We start from the raw sequence: 17,500 nt of genomic DNA on the forward strand, positions 1-17,500 counted from the left end.
TATCTATCTATCTATCTATCTATCTATCTATGTATCTATCTATATATCTATATATCTATATATCTACCTATCTACCTATCTACCTATCTATCTATCTATCTATCTATCTATCTATCTATCTCTCTATCTATCTATCTATAATTGTCAAGATTTCTTTAGGCCCCTTATACCCCTAGTTTTTGAGACTCACCACCACTGACGTGCACCTCGTACAGGGAGTATTTTGGCGAGGAGAGCATCCTCATGTCGGGTCTGAACTTCTCGGCTAGCGTCTCGATGACGTCCTGCGTTGTCGCTGTGCTCGACACTCTGATGCACTTGGTGGCAAAGTTACCGGCGACCCGGTCCTGGAAGTAGAACCGCATCACGCCATGGAACTCCAAATCCTGTTTGAGAGACAAAGAGTAAATGTGTTAATATCTACATTCAGGATTCAAGGCTTTTATTGTCATTCGTGCATAGCTACAGTGTAGTTATATCAATGAAAATCTTAGGTCACAGGCTCCTTCTACGGTGCAACACAATAAAAACAGATAAAATAGTGCAAGTAAATACAAATAAAATAGAAAATAAAGTGAAAAAAAGGCAGAGTTGGAGAGGAGACACGGCAGCCATCATCACCGGCACCATCTTATGCAAACCATTACTAGTTAACTGTGAATATAGTTGGCATTCATGACGTTATACATTTCAAGCCATCCAATTGATGACTCTCCTGTTTTGTTTACATTGCAAGTAAACAGAGGGCAGTCAATGCTAATGAAGGACTGAGGAACAGCGTGACCGTTCAGCAACCTCAAGAGTCACAGGAGGAGAGCAGCCTGATTGGCTGAGAGCCAGGAAGTGAAGTGTGTCAGCAGGCGTCGTGACGACAGAGAGAGAGAGAGAGCTGTTTGTTCCTTTATTGGCTGACCTGTCTGTCACACCACAGACTCTCACTATTGTGCATCGCAGCCGACCTCATCAACAGTCCTTTCTACAAAGGTTTGATAGAGAAATTAAATGCATATATGCCTAATTGATTACCTCAATAACATGGGTTACACTGCTAGAAATCTGACGTAATTGCATATCTATGTGTCATGCTAAAAGTCCATATTTACAAGAATCCCTCTCATCGCCAAATATCTAAACAAATGTCATTTTAGCAAGACTTTTTGGAAAATTAACCTATGAAATGAAATGTGCTGTTCTAGGATAATCACAGCCTTGTCAAATTGAACAGCCACACACAAGAGACTGCATTGTTTGTTCTGTGTGTTCCTAAATGCCTTGGTGTCTTATATGTATTTTGGAGCCACTTTTTGTATCATTCTTAAAATAGTCAAAAAAATATATATTTGCACTAAATCCGTGTGGTCTACAAATTGCTGCATTATTGCAAATTGAGATATAGTAGAGCATGGGAATGTCTATCATCATAATGGTCAACTTCCACATAATGCTGTAAGCCCTTATACCCTTTCACTATTTATTCAAACATATTCATTCATATATGTATTCCTCATTCATGACTAAGCAACATGACACTCTTCAAATACATCTTCAAGATCCCAGTTGTTGGATGGTGCAAACTCCTTCTATGTGGCGTATTGTTGACTTCATGTGAAACCCTGAGTATCCACCCTTACCATTCACATAGAAGTGGATTAGTAAAGTACTTAAACTCAGCTTGTGTTTTAGGGGAATTCCTATTTCCCCCATAATTACTTCCTAACAACATCATTCTTTGCCAGGAAACCCCTCAACTTCCTGGCCCATAAATAAAGTGTCACCATTTATTGTGTTTAAGCCTTATCTGTTTTATCTTAAAGGTGTTGGTCTAAGGAAACCACTCTCTCTCTCTCTCTCTCTCTCTTACACACACACACACACACACTCACAATACACAGGAGGAAACACTGCCAATTTCAATACTGCATGTGGAAGCAGCAGGATGAAAAAGACACCCGGGGGGCGATCACTGTATGCGATGTAAGTGCCGATTTATTGCCTACATGTTGACATTTCCCTCTTCACAAAGTCTACTATAGAACAAGAATGTCTTAGATATACACACACGCACCCCGTCCTGATATAATCGCATGTAAGCAGAGCTGCTGACACAGCATGTGTGTGCACTTACGCATTCGTTAGGGTTCAGCCGTGAAACATATTTCATGTTAACTGCCATTAAAACGGTCTCAGAAAGCCTCAGATCTCAGAGGGAGCTTGTCGACATTAAACAGCTAGGAAAATTAAGAGAGGACATAATCTCGCTCTCAGCAAAAAAATAAGAATCTGAAGCAGGACAGAATTGCTCCTTTAACACCATAGTGAAGACACACTATAATATAGAAGCAACCATGTACAAAACAACAAGCACAGTATAAATTTACAGCTTAGAAGCGTGCATATATATCGCTAAAAATAAGCTCAAACAAACGTATTATTACAAGCTTTAAAGTGAAAGAGAGAGGCTTTTCCTTGAAAGAAATGGCACCAGTTTCCTTTTAAGTTCTCCAAGGTTTGAATTCATAAAAAACATTTATTTTTTATTTTGTCAGGTGTAGATGATGTGCCTTCAAAAGCAGCCGTGAAAATCCTGACTGAGGTTCTTCCCCAGCGTAGGCATCTTTTTTGTCAGGTTGCCAATAAAGCAATTTTGAATTATAAAGAGGGACGTCGCTGCCAGCATTCCTGCCAAGCAACTTTTAAGGTGAGAGATAGAGTGTGTGTGTGTGTGTGTGTGTGTGTGTGTGTGTGTGAGTGTGCGTGTGTGTGCAGGGTGATTTGAGGCTTTAACATACAATAAAAATACTGACACATTCACAATTGTGGAAAAAGACTCCCCTCCACAGTTCTTCTTTCATCTTTACATGAAAGACAAAACTTTTTTCTCTCACCCTTTACCTCCCCCCTTTCTCTCCCACTTCCCACTTTGATACAGACACAGTCAGGCAGAGAGGAAACACAGAGCGAAGTTTCGATAGGCAAGGGTGGAGCCGGGAATGTGTGTGTGTGTGTGTGTGTGTGTGTGTGTGTGTGTGTGTGTGTGTGTGTGTGTGTGTGTGTGTGTACGTGTATGTGTATGTGTGTGTGTGTGTGTGTGTGTTGTGATTTACTGCTGGAATGTGGGTCATTGAGGGTTGTCAAGCTTGCGTAACTGTTGGTAACTGTTACCGTGGAGACACTTTCAAGGGTTCAAACAAAGACCAGCGAAAAGCCAGCGGAGGATCAACACCAACACACACACACACAACTACACACTTTTGCCCACTGGGAACGGACAAGTACAACCACATGCAGCCAGGTCAAGTCCAGTGCGACACCCCCATCTAACCTGAGGAGATGGTACAGTCCAAAAGACACATGCTTCCAGGTTATGGTTCATGGGACACGCCTCTGTTCATGGCAATGGTTCAGTCCTACACAAACATATATTTGAAGTCACGGACAACTCCTAAAACGTGCTTTGGACAAGTTTTACAACCCTATTCCTCCAGATAATGGTATAGTCCAACTTCCCCGCATTCCTCGACATCCATACAGGGTTTGTTTTGCTTTTTAGGAGTGAAATGTAAGCATGTATAAGGAATAATGTCCAGCCTTTTGAAGCCATTTTCTTCAAGTCTAAATTGTAACTATAAAACTAATTGTAAAAAATGTCCTTTATACCCACAGCAACCAATAAGTAGTATTATTTGGCATATTTTATCTCATTTGTACTGTTACTTTTTAAATCTACCCATTCATATCAGATTGTATATTTTCGAAGGGGAGTGATTGTATAGATAAAACACAAGATTATTTTTGAAAATCAGCTATAACAAAATACAAAGGTTAGTGGGGTAATTCGATGAAACGGTCAATAATAATACAATATAATCCATGAACTAAAACACTTGTCCTCTGCTATAAAAAATTTAAATATTGTTTAATGTCTCTATCATTTGATGCATTATTTAACTGGGCAAAAACAAGAACCCACTGTTCAGTTCATCCTTTCTGCAGCGTTTATTCTAATAATCCCTAACAGTTTTCTTTTTGCATTTTGTAAACAGCACACAGAAATGCTAATGCAGCAGTATGTCACCAAACACAACAGCAGCCGGGACACTCCGTCTGTCAAAAACACACATATTCAAAGTCAAATGGAGCACAGCGGTATCTTCAAACTGAAGTCTTTGATGTTGGAATACTTCTGTCACTGTGGGAATGTGTTTATGTGGTATGTAAACATGAATGGTATGTACGCATCTCTACCTGCAAGACTAATTAACTAATGTGTCATGTGTAATTACTGTGTGTGTATTAGACATTATGGTACTGTACATTGTGTGCCAAGTCTTTCTAACACGCTGTACAAGGAGTCATAAGCAAAGGCACACACACACACACACACACACACACACACACACACACACACACACACACACACACACACACACACACACACACACACACACACACACACACACACACACACACACACACACACACACACACACACACACACACACACACACACACACACACACACACACACACACACACACACACACACACACACACACACACACACACACACACACACACACACACACACACACATTCTGTAATGCAAGTAGAGAGAGTGTCATGGTCAGGATGAAAGGGATTTTTGTGACCTTAAAAGGAACTGTTGGAAGTGAGGATGAACTGGTATGGGGCTTGGATTCCAGGTATTCAGTACTTCCATTTCCATTAGTGTTTACCATCTTTAGATACAATACAAATTAGTGAGCTAATTGAGGAGTTTTTTTCCTGATTAAAAAACGAACTAAGCGCTAATATTCTATCAATATATGGATTTTGTTTGACGCAAGTGCTTGTGGAACATCACTGAAATAAATATAAACAAACAATATATATATTCATGTAACTAACATATACTGAGTAGGACCCTTAGCTTTTGAAAACAACAACAACCTGTGAGTGCTCTCCGATGGAAAAACTGTGTACCGTAATGAAGACACTTTTCTTAACCACCTCAAACTTTGACATTTGTGTGTTTTTTTGTTGCCATTACAATACACCGAATCAAAGACTATATCATTCGTATATGACCGGCTCATTCACTACCTCCCTGTTTTATCTCACATGATAACAGGTATCTACAACGCTGCCCTACTTTGTGTGTGTGTGTGTCATAAATAGTCCTGTCTCTCAAGTTTAGCCACAGGTATCGCATATCTGGAGTGCCCTTTCTCACTGTGTGTGTGTGTGTGTGTGTGTGTGTGTGTGTGTGTGTGTGTGTGTGTGTGTGTGTGTGTGTGTGTGACTCAGTGTAGAGAAAGCAGTGTGTGAGTTAACCCTGACTCCAAACTCCTCCCATCATGCTCTCTGACTAACACCTCAGGGTGAAAGGTCAGCCAGTAGACAGGTCAGAGCTCACGTGTGTGTGTTCCTATGAGAAAGTGAGTCAACTTCACTGGCTGTAAAAACAAGTGTGTGTGCATGTGTGCGCGTGCGTGTGTGCGTGTGGTGGATTAAACTTTAAGGGTACTTCAGTGTTCCCGCTTGTAAACCAGAAACAACTAAATAACGTCTCATCTGAAGGAGCAGATTTGTTTATTTATAGTCACGCCTCTCTGTAACTCAACACCTTGTAGCAGTGGAATGTCAGAGTGTGAATACACACAGGAAGTAGATACAACACAATAATCAACTAGCATTATAACAGTCACATCAATCACTTTAGCATTACACTACTGGAAATACTTCAGCGTACTTCCTTTGTATTGTCTACACGGAAACATGACTCTTGTGAGGCGATATACTTGTCTCTACTTTTATTAGCTTGCATTGTATTTTTAGGTATCAGGTATTTAACGACTATATAGGACAAAGAAAATCAGACACACCCGTCTGGTTAGTTAATCCATGAATAGTGTCTCCGTCTCGGTAGTTTCAGAAAAAGTCATGAGAAACGTAATGTGTAAGAACTTTCCGATTGTTTTCTTTGTGCAAGTTGGTGTTTATGAATGTTTTAAAGCCCATAATGCAATGCAGCGCTATACATTGCTACTGAATACATTCCAATCAGAGTAACAATAGGTGTGTTTTCACTTGTCTCTATGGGTGTGTTCAATATGCTCCTTAAAGGTTAGTATGATTGGCCCAGGTGTAAAACAAATGGCTGTACAAATAAAAGCAAAGTGCAATGGAGAGACTTTTATCAGATTAAGGAATGAAAAAGAGATAGAAATCGTTTAAGTATGGTGCATGGAAACAAGAAATAATTAGCTTTTTCTTTTGCAGATTGTCTCGGAAATTCACTTAAAATTCATTTGGATAGACCAGACATTAGGGCTGCATGATATATATATATATATATATATATATATTTATTTGTTTAGGTCGTGCGATATTAAGTAGGCAAATTAACTCAAACACTTCATGTTACAATTCTTTTGCTGCTTGCTACAAAAGGAAAAGTCGCACGGCTCTCATGTCAGGGGTACTTGAGTGAGTGAGTGACATGCCGGCTCTGCATGCACAGCAAACCACCAATCACAATCATTCTTGATCAGATCACAGCAGGATAACCGAGCTAGCTCATCTTGTTGCTCTGATAACTTAAGATCCAGAAGTCCGTGACAAAAATCCTTCATCTGGTTAAATATCGTTTAAAAAATACCAATTGTATAGCATTACAGTTCAAGAAAGGATGGTTTGCGGAGACAAAAAACGGTCTTTTCTTCAATTCCTGTATTCTTTCATATCGCAGGGGAAGAAAATATCGCAATGTCAGTTTTTTCCAATATCGTGCAGCCCTAATAGACGTGTATTTTTTGTTATGTTTGGCTGTACTTGTTTATCTAAACTACCACAACTAACTAAATTCTGCTGGTTTACTAAATCAATTTACCTTGATAGAATCACTTTTATTAGAATGAACCCCGCTTTAATCCCACTTGCCAGGCCGGAGCACTTCATCACACACAGTTATCACTTCAGTTATTATCAGTCACCATCTCCATCGGGCCTCACTCACTCTGTATCACTCTCCCACATCTCCTCTTCACTCTGCGTCTCACAAGTAAGAGCAGCAAGCCTCCGAAGGCGTTTAAAAACCCACGCCACACACACACACACACACACACACACACACACACACACACACACACAGTAGTTACATGTGAGAAAGTGAGGGGGTTATCAGGTGTTCAGGAAAATAACCAGAGCTCCATCTCTGAGCATGTAAACCACTTTCACCCTCCAGTGTGAGGCAGAAAACTAAGATGCTAGTCAGGACTTAGGGTCGGAGTACACACCATTAATTACCGAGCTGTTCAATAATTAAGTAGCTTTTTATGATGTGATAAATCAATCTTTACACACACACTCTGTAATGGAGGCACACAACTGATGAGCTACTACAAACAAACACTAATAACTAAAGGCAACACAAATCAATCTCTATCAATTATACAAACGTTCTCAATCAAGTCAAATAAATGTATGATGTGCTTTAACAAATAACATTTAATTGCGATGTGGCTTTGAAGACATGTGCTATGTTTTAGGAGCCTGGATCATCTAAAGCAGCCATGTATACATCAACATGGATTACTTTGTGTGTGTTACTTATTTAATAATATAGCATTAAAGGTGGGGTAGGTAATTTTGGAGAAACCAGCTCGAGTGCGCTAGAATTTGAAAATACACAGCCGAAAAAAATCTGCCCCTTCCTTACAGAGCCCCTCCTCCAACACACACGAACGCGCACATGACCAATGAGGGCACGAGATAAGTTTGTGCACAGATGGAAGGCTGACAGGCAGGTAGGCCATCCAGTTATTTTAGCCGGGCCGGCTCAGATGATTGGTCGTGCTTTTTACAGTACCACGGCTTCCACAGATGATATTTTTTAATGGATTTTTTGTCAAAGCACTTCAGATATTCATTGCTATCGGGATGTTAAGAGCATTCCATGGAATATAACACAAAGTGTATCTCGAGCCGGTTTCTCAAACGTACCTATCCCACCTTTAAATGCCCCTGAGAATGTATCTATCCTCAGACAAAGATGTCGTGTATATTTTTTATTGAAATATTCAGCTTTTTTTTTTCTGCATTGATAAGCCAGTTGATGTAATATAGATGGACAGGAAACGAAAGGGTTGAGAGATATGCAAGAAAGATCTCCAGCTGGAGAAGGAGTTGTGCACCAAATCTCAACTGTCCCCCAACAAACACTCACAAGTCAAATGTAACTTGGTTAGACCCTTAAGGTCTCTCAACAACTCGTACTGGGCATGTAAGCTCTCCGATGTTAGCAGTTCATCAAACAATCAAACAATATTTGTACGAGTGGTTCTTTATTACACATCGGGAACAGTAAGCAGGGCCTAGTTCTGCCGGATTGACTTTTTTGGGGGATACTGCTCATGTGATGATGGGAATGAAGAAATAAAGGCAATGGAATATGTCCTTTTACATATATGTGCTTGCTCTTAGATAAAGCACCAATCTGAGGTCTCACTCTGTTGTTTTCAGCGCACACCTAATTTGGGCTCCTTATATTTGGCAGTAAATTGGAAATAGAGATTAGCACTAAGCTTAAATAAGGCATTGCCGCCCCAAACACCAGTAACTCTGAGCAACATGTGGCCCAGTTTAGAGCTAAGCTGCCGTTTAGCGTGCTGCCAAAACCACAGATTTATTTGCCGCACTTAAGTGTAAATAACCGAGGGTTCTGTTTACTAACATCGTGATTCCTCTCGCACTGATACTGTAGCACTGTGTTTTAAAGACAAAAACATGCCCAAAAAAAAAAGTTCATACCCTAGTTTCCATGGATACTTGAATTTAGATTTTTAAAAGATTAATTTAAAAGAGAGGGGAGGCAAGGGGCTTTCTGGATGATGGACTCCAGCTGCTGTGACACACACACACACACACACACACACACACACACACACACGATCCTGAGTCAATATTGTTGCAGCCCCGCCTGCAGTAACATGGGGGGGTTCCTCCCTAAGCCCGTGTCTAAGGTCAGCTGGACCCAGGTTTTAACTCAGATGTGAGGAGGGGGAAACTCATCCCACAGCGGCTTCTCAAAGACATCACACACACCGACACACACCGACACACGGAGGGAAAGAAAGCAGAGGATGAAGACACATATCCCATCACGTGAAGCAGGAGAGTTACCTTACATTCTGCTTGAAATAGCCGAGGGATGCGTGGCTTACAGCACATTATCCACACTATCAGATATCTCAGCGCAGATGTACCATCAGAAACTCAAGACCACCTCCTGTCTTATTTATGATTTAGATTTTCAAAGGGTTGATCACAAGGCCTCAAGCTAAACAACACATTTAAAACAAAAGCTGTGTAAAAATATTTAGTTTAGTCTATCTATGGATTATTCATACAGTTATCAGGGCGCATATCAGACTGCATACACTGACGTAAACTTATGCTGTGTTCACACCGGACGCGATGCGACGTTTGGGGGCGGCGCGATTACATGTAAAGTCAATGCAGAGACGTGGACAGACGCGAATTCGCTCCGACGGCGCGCATGAAGCGGTGGACGCAGCGCGAATCACACGATTGAGGCGATTGAACAGTGCCGCGTTAAACGCGAGAGTTCAATTTTTTCAACTCGAGCGTCAAATTCACGTGACGCGTTCTCGCGGAAGCCAATCAGCGGTGAGGATCTCAGCCGCCGTCACTGACGTTCAACCACACAACATCAGCCGTTAGCTGTTAGCAGTTAGCACACAGAGCTCACAGCTCCTCATATCCGTTCAGAAACTGGACAAAAGTTAAACAAGTACAAACCACAGACTGTCTGTGTCATGGTGAATACAGTCGCTGCTTATTTATGTCTGTAGGCCGTTGTTGTGAGTGTGGAATGAGCATATACAACGTTAGCTTAGCCTGGTCGATCCGATCTTCATTCAGAAAACAAGCATTTTAAAAGGTGTTTTGCCTGCCGTCTTGTCTGCAGACTTGTCAAAGCATTAATTCATGGTTGTTACTAACCGGTATCAGTATGTTGTTACTTCGGCATCATTTAGAAACGTGTATTACAATTTAATCACGGTAAAATATGTTCATTTGTTGTAGTTGTAGCTCCCGAGCCAGCGCGTCTTGTTTGAATGATGCGAGTAAACACAGCTGGCAGCCGCGGTGAACCTCCAGCGTTTAGAGCGATGCGATAGGAGCGATTAGAGCGAAGCGAATAGTCGCATCGCGTCCGGTGTGAACGCAGCATTATGATGATATATTGTAATGGTAATAGAGAAAATAATATAACAGGATATATATGATTATGATAACATTTATTCATATAACAATCAGATACTAGGCAGTTTGTAGGTGTATATGTTCTGTTAGGAACAAACGTGTATAAAAACATTTTAATAAGTGACTGTGAGATGAACTTATGAGGCCTCCAGGCATTTCATGCGAATGCTGATCTTGAAGGGACCTTGAATTTTAACAAGACTGTTTTCAAATGGTTGTAGGGGATGGAAATACCCTTGATTTGGGATTTTAGCACCATCATTTTAGCTTTCAACAGAGGTACCGATTGTTCACCAGTCTAAACGCATAACATTAGATAGTTGACCTCATTGAATCTTGATTATCCAAGTGTTGCTGATACTGACATTATTAAGAGGATCCGGTATCAAATTGACAAATCCATGATAATTACAGTTTCTTTGTTGATGTGCTTATGAAGTAAAATTCAGTGTTTAATTCATTCATTCACAGCCGATCTCCAACTCAGTTTTAGGTGCCACAATCACGCCTAATAGGTATATTAACCTTTACCTATTGCCCCTAAACACATATTCATTTCAAGACTGTAGGGTTTTGCAGCAAAGAGAGCACTTCAAATTGGTATTTGGCTTCAGCAAAAAGAGACATTGGAAAACACATTGTTGTATTGACCAACATTGTATAGACCGTTCTTTTCAAAATGTATTTAAGACAAAAACTGAACATTCAGAGTGTGCTACAAGATGTGAGACAAATGTTCTCATCTATCAGAGCACGGACCATTTAACCAGTTAGTGTCCTCGGAACAAATGAGGAAACCTTGAGTGGTTTTGGATTTATTGCTGAGCTTTCTAACTGTCTATATGGATCTGCATCAGCGTTTCCTCCAGGGGGGCGTCTTGCCGCCACTTGACGCCATTATTCAGCTCGGAGCGCCCTGAACTCGAGCAGAGGGCGTCCAAAAATAATAATAATTTGAGAGAAGATCGAGAGTTTGTATCGCTTTAAATGACGAAAGGGAAAAAGGACAAGGACACCCTTCTGTTGGAGGGGCAAAGGAGTCTGGTGGGATTCTTTTCGCCGCCAGCAAAGCGTGTTCCTGTGACCGCGTCTTCCAAGGACCATGCCAGGAGGGGTGTCCCTGTCGGCAGGGAGACGCAAAGAGATAGTAGAAGGGACGGCGCAATTCAAAAGTATGTGTGTGTGTGTGTGTGTGTGCATAATGCAAAGAGATAGTATCTATAAGGTAGGGCTGTGCGATTATGGCAAAAATCCTAATCACGATTATTTTGGTCAATAATTGATATCACGATTATTAAAAACGATTATCCATTTACTTTGAAAACATCCATATATTGAAACAAAAATGTGAACAGTATGTTTTTAACAGTTGATTACCCTGAACTTTAAGTATAATTCAACTGAAAAAAATAAAAAAATAAAAATAATTACATTTTTTTTTTTTTTTATAAAAAATAATAATCGTTTTATTTCGATTACGTTGTTTTCGTAATCGTTGCAAGCCAAAATCGTAATCGAGATTAAAATACGATTAATTGCACAGCCCTACTATAAGGGACGGCTCAATTCAAAATTCAAGTCACGTGACACGCTCTCGGGGTGGACGCCCTCTCAGCCCTGGTCTGGCAGAAACACTGATCTGCATACAGTAAAAATCAAACCTACAATCATGCTATAACAACTCCCAGTCTACATTGACATTCTGACCAATGAAAGAAGCCTAATGAGATACAAAACAGACCTGTCTTATAGCAACATCTTGCAGTACGTAACGAATATGATGACAGCACCAATCTAGAATGACTGTTTCACTAAATGTCCGGCCTAACAACAACCACAACCTGAACCACCATGAAAAACAAAGGGTGGCAGCGGAGGCCTGTTGTCAGGAATGAATGAAAAGAAAAAGGCACATTTCCTCTGTGGCTGCAAAAGAAAAGCCTCTTTGTTTCAGGTGAGTTTCTGCTTCGGTATCGAGCCGTCCAGCCTCCACCCCCCCCCACCATCCTGACAGTGAGGCATTGTGGGAAGGTATGTTATAAATCGTCTGGAACCGTGGTTACGCCTGGACACAAATCAGACCTCAGAGCCGCCATAAGAAGCACACAAGGATCAAGGCTGGCAGGTAAACTGCAGGGAAGGAAATCAGTGTGTGCAAGTGTGTGTGAGGTAACTGCCCAGCACAAGGCCGTTAACAGCTGATGAGCTTGTGTCCTGTCTTACACCTCGTTTATTTGTACACACACACACACACACTGACACACACTGACACACACAAAACCCCAGAGGTGATGTTAGACATGATGTATGGCTGACACGGCTGTCAACTTCGCTAACAGTGTTGTTTAAGAGGTTTCATTCAATGTAAAACATGTCTTTTTCAATACAACGTGTGTCCTTGTTGTTAATCTCCTGTAAATGTGACCTTAGAAAAGAAAGGGTGTTGCCAATTCCACCATTTTGTATACATAATTTGATAACACGGTAATAAACAAAACAATCAAATGCATTTAATTCAACAAGCATTGCCTTTCCACATTATGGTTTTGGCTTGGGGTTGAATTGGTCATCATTCCCTCTCTAATTTCCATCTTATATTGCTGTGAAAATATCACATGGCTGTTATCTAACATAAATGTAGCCCCAGATAAGGAAAGACATGCCCTGTGTTTGCCTACCACTTCGCTGGACAATCCCTAAACAGTATTTATTTGATCAAACATAAATGCTCCACTGAAAGTCGGCCGTAAATGAATATTAAAATAAGTTAATCAACAAACACAATGCCTGTTATTGACCCCAACTATAAATCTAAGTTGGACTGAAACCCAAAGTCTAAGGTTACACCCTTAATTCTCTCGTTTTGTTCAAACAAAGCTATTAAACTACTGATGGTGGGTAAGATAGCTCCGGTGTTAAGGTGGTGTGAGGATGTCCACACAATATTTGAACAACCTTTATAGCTCATCTTGGACTTTTATCGTAAGAGTAATTTAATTTAAGTCATTAACCGTTTTAGAAATAAATTATCCATTTAATAAAATGGCTTGTAAATTCTCTACCAATGTAACCACAACATTATTGGCCATCAGGATAACACTAGCGCAAACATGCTAGCTCCATGCTACATGAAAAAGCTTGATTGACGCCATAGGGTCGATAGTTCATCCATGACTCGGGTACATTTGACAGAGCTCTATAACCCAATTGCAAAGTGCAGAAAAAAGGGCAGAGCATTACCAGGATTAAACTCAACATGACTGTCCCCGAGCGTGGATAAATGAAATTGTTAGGTTTCTGCTGCAAGTGCAGAGGATTTGGATTATTGTGTAACACACTGATGGGAACTTGTTTATCTATTTTTGAGTTGGACACTAACACACACAACCACACACACTCTGTTAATCAGTAGAATAAATAGAGAGGCCCAATGCTGCTGACCATCACAGAGCGGCCATTGTTCTCAGATGAACATCACTAGAGCAGCTCAAAGTCAAAAACACAAAAACAACACAGCGTGGCTCGGCTATTTCAAACTGCATGTTCAGAAACACAGTGAGTGCCTTCAAAGGTCTTTGTTCACAAATATGTGAGTAATGCATGGTTACAGTGAGGACATAATATGATGGAAATACTGAAGTGTGGTTGCTGTGGTTGGATGAAGAACTAGTGCATTGAAAAAGGTGTAAATTAAAACAATATCTAGTTATAAAATAGAGCAACATAGTGACGCAGTTTTGTTGGTGCACAGATGGAAGTAGTGCCGTTAAACTTCAAAATATCTTAAAGTGGACTTATCATGCTATATTTGAATAATATAGTGTAGGACCAAACCTATATAAGGCATATTTATACTTAAAAAAACAAAAAAAAACAAACAGATCATGCATTTTAGCCATGCCTCATTTTGCTCAATTTGACCATTTCTAGCTCTGGGCAGATTCAGTGAGAACAGCACCACCTACAGGCCTGGCATATGTACTACAACGTCTCCAGCGCTTTCGAACGGCAATGGCCGTGGCTGTCTCCTCCTGATTGGTGGAGTTGGCCCAATAGCCGTAGCGCCACCGTCCTGACGTCAGGACAGTGTTCAAATCTGGATCAGTTTTTATCAGATCCGTTGCAGCCCCTTTTTTAGAGATTTGGGTATGGAGGAAAATAGAGAGGGTTGTGTTTTCTGACACTTGGTGAGTTCCCTGGAACACCGGGGACACATATTCATGTATAAAAGACGTACAAAAGTGCATTTTGCATGATAGGTCCCCTTTAACTTTATGAAGACAAGACACATAGACGTGAAGGTAGTGTGCAATAACAGTAAATGTCCTTAAACTAGGAAGACATCTCATTAAAATAGGATAAAACCACAAATACAAAAGTTATTTTAATGTCATGCCGGATTTATTCTGCAGTAAATGGATCACCATTTCTCAGTTCTATCATTTCCTTTTCCATTTAATTGGTCAAATCTGAATAGTGTTGAATGTTTGACATTAGCAAATGCAATCCAAAAATATCAGCATAAGTATTTGTATCAGCTGGGACAAAAGTAATTTCTGTTCAACGTTCAAAGTGAGAGTCAGAAACTAGCCGGATGATGAGAGGAAGCGTTCACTTCTGCTCCATTTACTGATATTTTCCCTCTCATTCTCAGTAACTACAAAAGAGTAGAGGGAGAGGGAGAGAAAATAGAGACTTCAGAAGAAAGCCAGAAAGGTCACACATGCTTCTGGGCATGTTTGTGTGTGTCTCTGTGTGTGTGAGTGTGTGTATGATGTACAAGAAAGATCAATAGCAGTCTGCAGTGGTTTACAGGGGGGGCTGGTTAAACATGGCACATTGTGATCAGGGCGATGGAGTTTCACACAACACACACACACACATGCGTACACACACGAGCGTAGAGCACCACTGTGACCTTATCAGGCGCTTCTCAAGGTCCCAACGTGCGGAGAATAGAGAAGCACTCTTTAGGAGGGCAGTGTGCACCATCACACACACACAAAAACACTCGGGATGAGGCGTTGAATTATGCAGGTCCGCCCACATCTCTGCGTGACTTTGGTGCAAACGGGGGAGGAAGTGGTGACAAACTACGAGCTGATAAACACACCATCAAACAGTTTGATATCAGGAAGCGTCCATTCCCTTTGTGTTTCCCACTGCCAGGCTTCAGCAGTAATTAACGGCAGTGTAATGTAGCCTTTAAAGTCCTATTCACAAGGGGCCCGTATTATCAGGGGTCCTCTTAAGATTTGTAATAACCATAGAGGTCGTTTGAATGCCTAATCCTGTGTGAATCTGCCAAGTCGGTATTATGCAAAGTAAACATTTGACCGCAAATTAGCTCAAATTCGAAGGTCATCTGATAATAATAGTCCCATGTGAGTGTGCTTCTTAGTAAAAATGGGTCCTACTCCTTTCATTAAAAGGATTTCTCTGTGTTTTTCCTCACTCTATGAGGTTGAGAGTTGCTGATGAGAGATTTGATAGCATATTGGGGAGCAGTTGTTAAGCTGATCAGCATGGGGACCAATTTGGGAGAGTGTATTTTTAAATCAGTAAATAACTAAAGTGAAATGAAACAGATCTTGTTTCAGAGATTTCCTCCATATCTCAAGGTCTTATCAACATACATTTATGCATTTTCCATGATTCTAGACACGTTTGCCAAAAGTAAACTACAGTTATTAACATAGTTTTAACAAAAAGGCAATCTCCATCTGCCCTAGACTGTGTGATACCGGATAAATGGACCTTGAGTTGCGACTGTATGGATAATTGCTATCTTTAAAAATCAAGAATGAACTGTAAAACTGGGAAGATTGGGGCTGCAAATAACTAACAATAATGTTTAATAGCGATTTAACTGCACATTTGTTTCTTGATTACCTGTTGTTTGATAAAATGTACGTAAAAATAGTCTTTGCAATACCTTCAACATGTTTTTTTGTCTCACACAGAGCAAAACCCAAACTGGCTATATTTAATTTGTTGAAAACCGACATTCAATAGCTGGAGCCAATGTCAATACTTTGACGTCTAAATTGCAGGTGGGCAGCAACCATGGCTATGAAACAAGCGACAAAAAGCTTGGCGACATTGTTTTTAAGATGTAAGAGGATGTCAATATATTACAGTACATGTTAAAGCGACTTTCATACACTTCAATAATGCAGACATGCCTACAGGAACATTTGGGGTTAAGTATCCTGTCCCAAGGACACTTTGTTGAGTGTAGTGGCTCGGGATTGAACCACTGACCCTCTGATTGGTAGACCCCCCTTGAGCCACAGACTTTTGCCTTTTAAACTGTATGTACCAAGTAGGGCTGCTCAATTAATCGTATTTTAATCGCAATTACGATTATGGCATGCAACAATTACGAAAACAACGTAATCGAAATAAAACGATTATTTTTTTATTATTATTATTACTTTCTTTAAAAAAAAAATGTATTGGTTTCTCAGTTTAATTATACTTAAAGTTCAACTGTTAAAAACATACTGTTCAAAAAAAAATTCTCCAATGAATTGATGTTTTCAAAGTAAATGGATAATCGTTTTTAATAATCGTGATATCAATTATTGACCCAAATAATCGAGATTATGATTTTTGCCATAATCGAGCAGCCCTAGTACCAAGTCATCTTGTAGGCATAAGATCGAGGTACAAACCCTGTGACACCAACGGTTGCTCGTCCGCGAACAGCTGACACGCCTGTGAAAAGTCGCCACCGATGGAACCCAATACCGACTAACCTACTGAACGCTGCCACGGCAACCGCTTCACAGCTGGGTGTCATGTTGCCATGGCGCTGGTGTGCAGGCCATGCCCAGTTCTCAGGTGACAGGTGGACAAACAAAGAGAGGAGGGAGATACATGTGCTGCTGGAGCAAAACTGGACCGAGTGTATCATATAAAATATCATATTCAAGCTTCTTACACGCTACTAATTCTGCAATAATTCCAAAGAAGCATTTAAATAAAGCATTTTTTTAGCAAATATTTCATGCAGGAAATGTTTTATATTAAAAACAAGATACATTTGTCCAGTATTTAAATTTTCTACAGAAAACAACAACGGTATACTGTACTGTGTAGCTAAACTGGACAGAGTGTATAATTTAAAATATCATATTCAAGCCTCTTGCACACTACAAGCTACTAATTCTGCAATTAATTACGACAAGCTTAAATAATAAAATAT

The 17,500-nt window shown here is 40.3% G+C and overlaps 1 protein-coding gene across 1 annotated transcript in view; it reads right to left on the bottom strand.

Moving 5' to 3' along the window:
* Positions 1–190: 190 nt before the first annotated feature.
* The window catches only part of LOC117487641 (afadin-like), a gene marked incomplete at its 3' end in the record, with an annotated part of 36,643 nt that continues 19,333 nt past the window's right edge, over positions 191–17,500 (bottom strand). The window contains 1 exon segment of the mRNA XM_034136276.1: positions 191–386. Coding sequence (XP_033992167.1) covers positions 191–386 — 196 coding nt within the window.

The sequence above is a fragment of the Trematomus bernacchii genome, unplaced genomic scaffold, assembly GCF_902827165.1.
Source record: "Trematomus bernacchii unplaced genomic scaffold, fTreBer1.1, whole genome shotgun sequence".
Taxonomy (NCBI): Eukaryota; Metazoa; Chordata; class Actinopteri; order Perciformes; family Nototheniidae; genus Trematomus; species Trematomus bernacchii.